The sequence below is a fragment of the Salvelinus sp. IW2-2015 genome, linkage group LG36 (assembly GCF_002910315.2).
Source record: "Salvelinus sp. IW2-2015 linkage group LG36, ASM291031v2, whole genome shotgun sequence".
In the NCBI taxonomy this organism is placed as follows: domain Eukaryota; kingdom Metazoa; phylum Chordata; class Actinopteri; order Salmoniformes; family Salmonidae; genus Salvelinus; species Salvelinus sp. IW2-2015.
In genome coordinates this window covers 33,326,427-33,338,248 of record NC_036875.1, presented here as the reverse complement: position 1 = coordinate 33,338,248, position 11,822 = coordinate 33,326,427, and the positions used below count along the sequence as shown (strand labels likewise).

Below are 11,822 nucleotides of genomic sequence, written 5' to 3'. Positions count from 1 at the left end.
TAGAGGGGGTCAACGCAGAAGTGAGCCTGGCCCAATCCAAAATGCACAATCATCCCCTAAAACCTATGCACTTTCAGCGATCTGAGATGATTTGACAGGTGTAATTAATCTGGTAATAGCTCCACCTTTCCACCATAGGTTGAAGTTGTGTAACCTTTATTTAACTAGGCAAGTCAATTAAGAACAAAATCTTATTTACAATTACAGCCTACCTGGAGAACAGTGGGTTAAATGCCTTGTTCAGGGGCAGAACAACAAATGTTGACAGCATCAGCACTGTGATTTGATCCAGCAACCTTTTGGTTACTAGCCAAACACTCTAACCAACAGGCTACCTGCCACCCCAAAGCTATACCATAATGCTTATACCAATCAAATCCTCTCAGATCTCCACAAGTGTATATGGCGTAGATGGTGATTCGAAAAGTGATCCTGACCATAGAGATAGAGGACTCCAGCCATTACCATGAGCTTGTCCTCCTTAATGAAGGTGCCACCAACATCCTGTGCTGTCAAGTCATCTCAGAGCTCCACAACTGCATAGGGCATAGGGCATAGGTTTTAGAGAATGATTTGGGTTTGGTACAGCCTCTCCACGTTTAACATGACACCCTCTACACAAACTGTTTTTTTTTTGTCACGTGTCTGGTTCCCAAACAGTCATATATAGTATCCATCAAAGCAACATTTGCTTCTCATATTAGACCTCTTTTAAGGTGGTAGCACATTACTGCCATCTAGTGGATGAAAAAGTGTACAACATGAGTTATTCTGTAAAATGTTATAATTCAGCCATATTTGAGACTTGACGCAAGATTAATGATACTAACTCCAACACCTGTCCGATTTAAGAATATTGGATACCTTATTGTACATACAGTACAAACACACAAGTAAGCATAACAATATAGCCAGTGTCACAATTTGACACTTCATCTAAAGTGCTTTACCTTTACATTTTATATAGGGGTGGCAGGTAGCCTAGTGGTAAGAGCGTTTGGCCAGTAACTGAAAGGTTGCTGGATCGAACCCCTAAGCTGACAAGGTAAAAAATCTGTTGTTCTGAACAAGGCAGTTTACCTTCTGTTCCTAGGCCGTCATTGTAAATAAGAATTTGTTCTTAACTGACTTGCCTAGTTAAAAGAAATAACAGGCCTAAAAATGTGAAAGGCTAGCTGAGATGGATGGTGACTACATTTAGCCAATAGATGTGTAAAGACAAAGTAATCTCATTTATGACCGACTGCCTCGATTCGGTCTGATGTAGCAAAATGCGATATTTTTTTTTTATACATTGGATGAATGTAGAAACTCCTAGCTAGAAAATGGTATATCATACACTACAGTTGAGGAACAATGAGAAAAGAATTCTGCTTTTAAAGTTGCTAAACTTGTAAACCCACTTTTGAGAAAATGGCCCTTGAATATTTTGGTACACTTACTGGAGAGCTCTTCTTTGTCTACACCCATTCAGCATTGTTCACACCCTCTTAAGCCTTAGCCCCACCCATCTCTTTAAGGATTCACATGTGAGGCCATGTACTAAACAGAGTGAGTACGGTAGTGTACTAAACAACCAAAGATTTCAAAACTAAAGMCTGGTTTATACTACGTCTATCGACATGTCTGTCGATAGTTGTCGCAGTGACATCATGAACATTCTATTGTCGTCCGACATCAAACTTGTCGTTATGAAAAAGTATAAACACAAAAACGACAGGCTGTATGACATCAGCAGCCTGCTGGTCCAAAACTGCATAACTGGTGTATTTTAACACCAATAAACCCATCCGTTTAACAATTAATTTAGAGTACGTCAATCTAGCAAACCAGGCAATTGTCACGTTCCTGACCTATTTTCTGTTGTTTTGTATGTGTTAGTCGGTCAGGGCGTGAGTGTGGGTGGGCATTTCTATGTTWTGTGTTTCTATGTTTAGGTCTTGTAATCAGCCTTATATGGTTCTCAATCAGAGACAGGTGTTTGACGTTTTCCTCTGATTGAGAACCATATATAGGTTGGCTGTTCACACTGTTTGTTTGTGGGTGATTGTCTCCTGTGTCTTCCGTGTCTGTGTCTATGTTACACCATACGGGACTGTTTCGTGCGTTCGTCATTTTGTGTAGTCATTTTCCTGTTCGTYTTTTCTTCGTGTTTCATGTAAGTTCGTCGTCCAGGTCTGTCTACATCGTTTTGTTGTTTTGTAATATATCAAGTGTTCTTCGTGTGTTTAGTTCGTCTTGTAAATAAATCATTATGTATTCACAACCCGCTGCGCCTTGGTCGAATCACTACTCCTCCTCTTCGTATGAAGAGGAGGAGGAACACCGTTACAGCAATTAAAAGCAACTTTCAAACAACYTTTTGGTTAGTTTGTAGCTTGTTAGCTAGCTAACGTTAAGTTAGATGGCTAGCCAGTTCAAATAATGACCATATCATATAGCTGATGTCTTAACTTTAGCTAATTTGTATTCATTATTACAGGAAAATAAACTCACAAGATCATTATTTACAAGTTAATGGTGAGCTAATTACAGAAAATAACTCATGGTTGTGAGTGTGACGAAATAAAAGCAGGCCATTCTACCGAATAATTGTATAACTTGGACACTGTCTCGTTGGCCTAAAGTTATATCCTAATTTGACTTTGGTGCAGGTCATGTTGTTCTTCACATTACAGTCTCTGGTAAACACACACTATATCAAATAAATTCAACGTTTATTTGTCACATGCACAGGATACATAAGGTGTAAATGGTACAGTGAAATGGTTACTTGCATGTTGGAGTCTTTTGTTTAGACATGTAGCTAGCTAGCTAAACAATTAGCCATAATCCKAACTCATAACATTACTACCCTGCATGAATCTGCTGGTAGCTAAAATAACCAACTGGGTTCAATGTTAGCTAGCTAACAGTAGGCTATAACTAGCAYTGCAAATGGCACTGAGATACAAATAATATTACTACACAGATCATACACGTAACGTTAGCTAGCGAGCCAGACAGATAACATTAGCTAGCTAGCTACAGTATGCTTTAACTTGCAATGAAAACTTTGACAAAAATTGAAACATATAATATCTGAAAATGTAGCTAGCTAGACTCTCTTACCTGTATACATGGATGGACACTTCTCTCTCTGTCATAAATGCCATGGTTGCCTTAGTTTGAAGATGTAATCCGGAGACAGGTGTTTTATACAACAGCCTTCTGTGTGTTCTCTTTTCGACTACCTCCACATATTTGCAATCAAACACCAGAATTTTCTCCATCTCCTTAGCTATCATACCCTGCTTCCACCTGACATTCCATTGATTTCAAAACTCGGTCCTCCAGAAGGTGGGGAGCATTAGCAGCACTTTTGCAGTTCTTCATGATATCTTGAAAAAAAGCTGCATTAAAAAGGATTAACTACACATACTGAGCAGATCATGTTATAGACAGAAGTGTGCTACATGGCAGACTAATCCGAACTCATCTCTTGGCATGTACAGCCCATCCATTATCTCAGCCAATCATGGCTAGCGGTAAGGTTTCTGTCTTTTTCTGTGGCTAAACCACGATTGTATTTGTATTTACTGATGGCACACACYTTTGTTATTAAGGCACATGAAAGTTCACATGTTCCAGAAAGCATTTCTACCAAAAGACGCATTTTGATCAAAAATGTATGTTTACATTCAAATGCATCTCCTGTGAAGTAGTGATGCACGCCTAGTTTCCTGAAGCGAGTCACCTTTTGTCTTAGCTTGTAAAATATTATATTTTGGATCACAGGTCAAATACAGCAATTACATTCACTTGTATTACTCATCAAGATGAGGGGAGATAAGGGGAGAGGGAGTTTCTTCAATTTCTTCCCTCCATACAAGTGCCATCTGTCAACTTTCAGTAAAAACCACACTTGAAGCAAATTTAAACATTTAATTAAACCGATTCAATCAAAGGGCAGTTGAACAAGAGTGAGCAAAGTTTAGTATGAGGGGGATATAGTAGCTGATTTGGCAGCCTGGCAGCATAGGATTGGTGCCAACAGAAAAACAACCTCCCTAATGTATCCTGGAGGAAAAGAGAGGGGAAAGAAAGCATAAGTCAGCTGAGGAATCATTAAAATTCTGTGAGAGGGACACAGTATTTAAACACACAGGTAACAAGTATATAGCCTGATGATGTGGACAACCATTCATTCACAGGTAAACAATTTTAAAGTGTTTAGGGGCCATCTATAGGTAATACCACACGACATGAGAGAAATGGAGACACACCTTGAGAGCTTAATGCATAACAGGAAGAGGAAAGAAGGGGCGTTCCTTGAAGGACGTAGATGGGTCTCAGCTGAAGTCCAAGAATTGTTCTGTCCAGTTGTCCCTGAAACAGGCCTGCAGGTGCCATCAACAAGACTACATACCATCTGTGAGTGAACTGTGAGGATTGTCAAGACAGAGAGATATCTGATCATTTTCTCACAGCATGGAAATAATAATGCAGCAACTGGAAATGTGAATTATTGTGTGGGTTATAATTCATTGACATTTCTGTAATGGCAAAATCAAGTATGACATTTCAATGTGGAAATTACACACTTTAGAAGCCTTTTTAAACCTTGAATACACTACACGTTAGTATTTTCTGCAATGGGGTGATCAAATTAAGATCCCACACCTGTATACATTCAGAAAAGTAGAACAATTGTCACAGTAGTCACATTCATAACTGAAGAGTATAGTCTAGTCTGCCTTTCAGTGAGCAGGAAAGGATGTTGGAGAAGTATACCCATACCAATAAAAAGGCTCATTTGAACTTATTGTATTGGCTGATGTAACTACATGAAGTTCACAATGATCTGCTCAGATGCCATACTGTGCCCCCGTGGGACATTTATTTTGAAGGCATGTATAAATAACAACTGCACAAGGACAGACAGTGACTGACAGGCTGACACACACGTCACAGTTACAAATAGTAGTAAGCTAGTAATTGCCCCCCCAAAAAATATCTATAAAAGGAAAGTAGACAATGAATGTAGAGTGTTCAAGCAAGAGTGGACATCAACATATTTCTTTATTGAGGTATCAGGGAAAGCTGTATGCAAAGTGAACATCGCTGTCTTGAAAGACTAAAGCTTGTCCCAACACTTCCAGACGAAGCATGCAGAGAAATTTAGGAATATGTCTTCTGAGCAGAGGGCAAATGCATCGAAAGAAAAGCATTAAGGACTTTTCACAAAACTGCATTCAGCAAACGACGGAATTGCGAGAGCTAGCTATGTACTGTCCCACAAAATTGTTAAACATAGCAAGCCATTCTCCTTGTACCTGGATGAGAGCAGTGATGCACGTTACACAGCGCAGTTGTTGATATTCTTACGAGGCATAACCAGACTTTGAAATTACAGAGGAGCTTGCTTCAGTGCAGTCAATGAAGAGCACAACCATAGGGAAAGATTTATTGGAGGTGGTTAATAAGTGTGTGGCAAAGCTGGGACTGAGTTTTGAAAAGATATCCAGTGACTACTGATGGGTGCCCTTCAATGTGGATAACGCTCCCACTGACCTGCAACTGTAGCTTATTGATCTTCAGTCTGAAGCAGTGATTGGAGAACTATTCAAAACAATGTCACTGACGAGGTTCTATGCATCTCTCGATGAACAAAAACACTTTCCAAAGATTAGGAGTCATGCTCAGAAGATGTTTGTACTGTTTGGGTCAACCTATGTATGTGAACAGACATTTTCAGTGATGAAATATAACAAGTCAAGGCACAGATCATCTCTTACCGACTCTCACCTCTCAGAAATCCTGCGCATATCGACGTCAGAAACTATACCAGACTTCACTGCTCTAGTCAATGCCCATCAGAGACTTCACTCCTCACACTGATTGAGTAGTTTAAATGTAATGTTGAGCTCTCCCTCTTTCTTGTGTTTTTGTGCATACCCGTTAACAAGAGTTCTGTCCGTGGTGCTGAATGCACAGTGTACTTCTCCCTCCGTGTAGTTCATTGTATGTTTAATAATGAAAATACCTTCCAAAAGGAGAACATGGATGTGGTTTATTTCTGTGCATGTTAAAAAAGTAAATTAAGTAGCATATCTGGATGTGATTTACAGTAGATATATCTGTCAAGACAGTCATACACTTGATGTATAATCAATCCTGTAATGATTCTGGCCAGCGATGGCAAAAATATTTTCTAATGTGCCCCTCCATGGAAAATAATTGCCCAGGCCTGGCTTAATTGGATATTGTTGCAGGTGTAAGCAATATCTAAGTTAGCTTTGAAAAGTGGCAGATACTGTAGATAACCATTTACAGTGACTGCTGTTCATTATTACTCCGTCAATAAACATCATCCGCCGACAGAAGCTCTAGCTAAGTTAGCTACAGAAAGTAATGGAGAAATATTACCTTTCTGCAGCAGGTGGATCTGGCCGGGCAGCTTCATCTTGCAGCAGGTTGAGGGACTAACTTACTTCCACTAGCTAGCATGACTATAGCCAGTAACCAGGTAGGGCTAGCTAGCGCAAGCCAATTTTGTTCAGTTGTTGTTGAGTTTGTTCTATTGGCATGCTAACTTCATAATAAGTTCAGAATCTTAGCTAACATGAGTATTTGTATCTTCCTGTCACACTCACAGTCTAATCCTTTATTTTTTCTGCCAACCTAGGCTGTAAACACCCCCCCCCCTAAGCCCTGTGAATACTTCCGGGTATGAACAAAACAAAAAATGCATTTACTTGTTATTTGTTTTCAGTTATTCCATGTCAATTTTTTACACAAATTGGAAAACAAGTTGAATTCTGATTTTCATTTTTAAAACTCAGAAACGAAAAAACGAGTCATTTTAAAAATCTCCGTTTTGACTCGGAAACCTAAATAATGAAACGTACATGGACATTACCTGGGCAGGAAATCTGTTTTATAGGAGACCTAATATCATTCCAGACAGTCCTTGGGTTGCATTAATATGTAGTTCTATTGCTAATCCTCTAGGTCAGGATTTCCCAAACTCAGTATTCGGGCCACCCAGGGGTGCATATTTAAGTTTTTTCCCTAGCACTATACAGCCAATTAAAATCAAAGTTTTATGAGTTGATTATCTGAATCAGCTGTGTAGTACTAGAGCAAAATAACTAAACGTGCACCCCTTGGAGGCCCCAGGACAGAGTTTGGGAAACGCTGCTCTAGGTCCATTTCCTCATACTGTTTGCAACCCTCCTTTCAATACAAAGGATTGTGACCAGCCAGGAGAAAATGCCCTGCTCCCTCCAAAATCCTCCCAAGTGAAATTGTGATTGAGTGGGTTATCTAGTCCTGCGCTCTAAGGCATTAATCAGCTACTGCAGTTGTACGTTGCTTCCCACTGAGCAAAAAGTGTTGAATCAACATTATTTCTACGTCATTTCAACCCCAAAAAATCACTGACATTTAATTGATATGGAAAATGTATTGGATTTGCAAAAAGTTATCAATTTAAGGGGATTTCGTATTTTTTCACCCAACTTCTAACCTAAATGCAATGTCATGGTGAATTTTTGTCGATTTCACGTTGAATTCACGTCAGTTCGACCAAATGTAAATCAAACTAGATGTTGAACTGTGCCCAGTGGGATGCATCTACCAAGCAGGAGTATATCCAGGTAGCTACGCATAGTCTTAAAGAAACCAAAGTTAAAACTGAGTCTAGCTTTTTAGACTGTTATTAGTCAAGTTTAACAGTTAAGAACTCTGTAGTGATAAAGGTTAAATAAATAAAAATAAGTGATAACGATGGCACCTCACTGCCTGAGGAGAGAGGGACTTTTTATTTAGGACACATCACCATTCTCTTCCAGCCCAGACTCTAGTCACAATAAACTCCTGGGTGTCAYTTCTGCTGAGAGCCACTACAGGTCTATTTGTCTTTCCGACTGGATGATGGAGAACCAGGCCAGACCCCAGACGTGGATCTGAATCAGAGGGTTCAAAACAGCTTTCACTAGGCCTAGCTCCCAGATCTGCCTGTGCTGTCTTGCCAACTCCATGTGGAATTCTAATGCCAAACGTTGTTTGGGAAACAAACAGATCTGGGACTTCACCGGTTATGTCAATCAAGCCGCTGACCTCTGGATGTCAAACTCCATTTATTCAATTTCTATTTATTTTATGGTGGTGACTGTCCAGTGTTTTGTGTCTGCTTTGGACACTATTGCTCTGGCTGAGCTTGTAAGTAACTAAACAAAAAAAGAGCTCAGCTGCAATCTGTGTTTAGGATCTCACAGGACATAGGTTGAACAAACAAACTTTGGACACCAAAAATCCCAGTCTGGCTCTCACTATCTCCGGACTTTATGCTACATGGTATTCTTCACTTGTAGTTCATTGGCTCAGTACTAAGTATCTATTAGTAAATTGTAATACTTAGCTATTGTATTATAGTACAAATTAAAGGTGATTTTGCAAAGAATATAAATCATTGAAAATGAGAACATGACAGTATCTTGGAAATGTTTGAGTTTTTATTTTAGCAAGGTCCTCATTCGAAGGGCAAAACTGTACATATGGCTGGGCACAGAAAGTCAACAAAGGCGACAATGACTTCTATGCATAAATGTGACAGTTTCCACACAATAGGAGAGATTTGGGATAAGACAAAGGTGGTCTTGATAAGTTTGTCAAGTCTTTAACCATTTGATAGCACTGAGTAGGCCCTGTACTGCAGAAACAAAAGTGAAAGTAAACAAAGCAAATCATCCCAACAGAAAGAAAACTGAACATCTAAAAAAAACAGCATTTGTGTCAAAATCCAGCTACATACAGTAAAGCATTCTCCCAACGTTCTGTGATGTTGCGGCTAGTTTTGCATGATGCAGAAATGTTATGGTAACATTGATTGGAGACCGTGTTCTATGTCAGTCTGCAGATTATTTAAGACTTTTCATTTGCAACTAATCCATTTAGAAACCCAAACAATGTACAGTATTAGTCAGTTCATTAACCCTCATCTGCACAACATGTTTTATTGAATACTTTCTGCCATTACTTTGAACAGGAAATGTAAACTGGACCATTTATCTATACATTTTGGTATTTTTCCATACAAGACAAATGTAAACAATTCTTTTAAATTTGGAGACTAGAGCTCAAAACCATCTAACTGCAATGCAAATTAATACAAGCTAGTTCCCTTTAATTGTGTTTTCGCTATCCCTGAGAACCTAATTCAATAATGAAAGGAACCAAACTCCTGAATAATAAAACACAAGTTCAGCTACAGATAGGCCTTTAAATATTTATAGCGGCGTAAGCCGGGGAGTTAAAACACACAGCCTTAAAGTCGCCACAAAGATAATGGCTCCGGTATTGATGATGGTGCCAAGCTCGGGTGGTGTGTGTGTGGCGGGGGTGTTAAGGGTGTCCATCGACTTTCTCACACACCTCTGCAGCACTGTGAAATCTGAAGTCATCCATTTGGATGTGCTGGGACATATGGGATAACATTTCCCAGACCAGGACAGAGACAGACACACACACACACACAGAGGCAATATGCTCTTGAATTCTTGACTTTGTTCAGATGGAACTGATATCCTGGATCTTTTATAATCATAATCCCATATGCCTCCTGATATTGAGCTGAATGGTTCTGATTGTTACAGACAAAAAGGGAGGGACTGGCACAGTCTTGTTCCTGTACACATTTTAAGAATGGAGGAGGAAATGGCACATTAATGACCATATTTGGCCCCATATCTTTTCCAAGGGCTTTGTTTTTAATTGGTCTTAGATGATATCATGGAATACACTTGCAAGAGGCAAAACTGTTTTTTGGACGTATCTCAGTAACACTAGAGGAATGCAGGACAATAGATGGGTTAGCTGACAATATGGAAATTATGTGCACACTTCAATGGGTCAGAAGTCTGTGTGTTGTTGTGATTCTGGATGGCAGATAGCTAGCAACAATGACAAGAAGCTGCCACGTGGGAACTCATAGGTGGCTCGTTTCAGCTAGTTTTATCTTGTTCTTGATACCATGTCTCGTTTTGAGGTGTTTTGACTAATGTCACGTCTATGCTAATGTGGCAAAACATTTGCTAGCTAGCTAACCAACAAATGCAACAATGTTTTTGAGAGACAATTGCTCATTGTGCAAATGTATTTGTTTTCAATACACATTGAAGCCGAAATAAAGTTTACATGTTGTTAACAACCCCGTCTGTTTTGCCCCATAGTCGCGCGCGCGTTGGTTTTGTTGCTAGACAACCAACACGTCTACAGTAAAAATAATATCACTACGACAACAGGAGGCTCCTGTAAAATCATTGACGTCTGGAGGTTCAGCACAGTAACATAAAAATAATTCTAATTTATTTTGGGCATTTTATGTTTGTGTCTGATTTGTCATCTCTCTAATAGCCGACTTGGAAACAGGTGGAACCCAGAAGCACCAGGTTTCAACACACGACTCTAAGAGCTTTATGTTTCAGGGCCTCCTGAGTGATTAGCTTTCATACATATTTATTAAAAAGGCCACAGTCTTAGCTATTAGATACTTATCATCCTGAAACAAACCCATACCTAACATGATAGACAGGTATGTACACAAATATTGAAACAGTTATATTGAAACAAACAGTTGTAGGCTTAGATTGTATTCCTCTTGAGGTGAATGAACAGGGACGTAGTGACCGGTAGGACTGTACTGTAGCGATGGTCCCTGTGATGTACAGTAGGTGGTAACCCACCAACCAACCACACAAGAGTGGATCTGAATGGGAGGGTCCGGTATTGCATAGATACAGTATAAGGTGTAGCTTTTCACAAATGCAGTCACAGTATTTGGGCAACATTTTCATGTTTTCTTTTGTTTTTTATCAAGAAAAGAAAAAAGGTCTTAAGTGGTCACACGGTAGGTAATCCCCGTTATTACAAACTTGATCACATGATCGATCAATATCAGTATAAAAAAAATGGCCTTTCGCTGAAACGCTGAGGTTCTCAAGTCCCCGCCCTGTGATGTCACATCATGATGACATCACGTGATGTCAGTGCTAAGAGGCCCCTGTCCAGGGTCACAGTGCAACGACAGGCTCCTCCCCCTCATCACACCCTGCCTTAAAGCTCCTCCTTCCTCTTGCCCTGGTCCCGCCCCCGCAGGCTGCGCATGAAACCTATAAACCCCGCCTCCTGGGGAGAGGAAGAGAGGAGAGGCCTGTTATAAAGATGTAATAGAGGTTAACGGTGTAAATTTAGTATAAAGCAGTTTATAAATACAGAAAGTATAGAAATTGTGAAAGTTGACAGATTCCATATTCAAAGGTAAAAAGGACAACAAAAGTGTATAAATTAACATTCAATATATTTTAATAGGGCACTAAGACTATAACCTAGCATAGCAGGATCAAAAGAAACGCCTGCAACTACACTGAACAAAAACATAAAATGAAACATGTAAAGTGTTGGTCCCATGTTAAATGAGTTGAAATAAAAGATTACAGAAATGTTCAATATGCACGAAAAGCTTATTTCTCTAAAATGTTGTGCACAAATTTGTTTATTAGTGAACATTTCTCCTTTGCCAAGATAATCCATCCACCTGGCAGGTGTGACATATCAAGAAGCTGATTAAACAACATGATTACACAGGTGCACCTTGTGCTGGGGACAATAAAAGTCAACTAAAATGTGCAGTTGTGTCACACAACACAATGCAGATGTCTCAAGTTGAGGGAGCGTGCAAATGGCATGCTGACTGCAGGAATGTTCACCAGCTCAGGACCTCCACATCCTGCTTTTTCACCTGCGAGATTCTCTGAGACCAGCCACCTGGACAGCTGATG

General features: G+C 39.7%; 1 protein-coding gene across 1 annotated transcript in view; it reads right to left on the bottom strand.

The window, feature by feature from the left end:
• Positions 1-8,480: 8,480 nt before the first annotated feature.
• pdia5 (protein disulfide isomerase family A, member 5) overlaps positions 8,481-11,822 on the bottom strand; it is a 58,974-nt gene continuing 55,632 nt past the window's right edge. Inside the window, exon 17 of the mRNA XM_023980982.2 lies at positions 8,481-11,169. Within this exon, the coding sequence (XP_023836750.1) occupies positions 11,098-11,169 (72 nt within the window). The 3' untranslated portion in view covers positions 8,481-11,097. The remainder of the gene's footprint in view (positions 11,170-11,822) is intronic.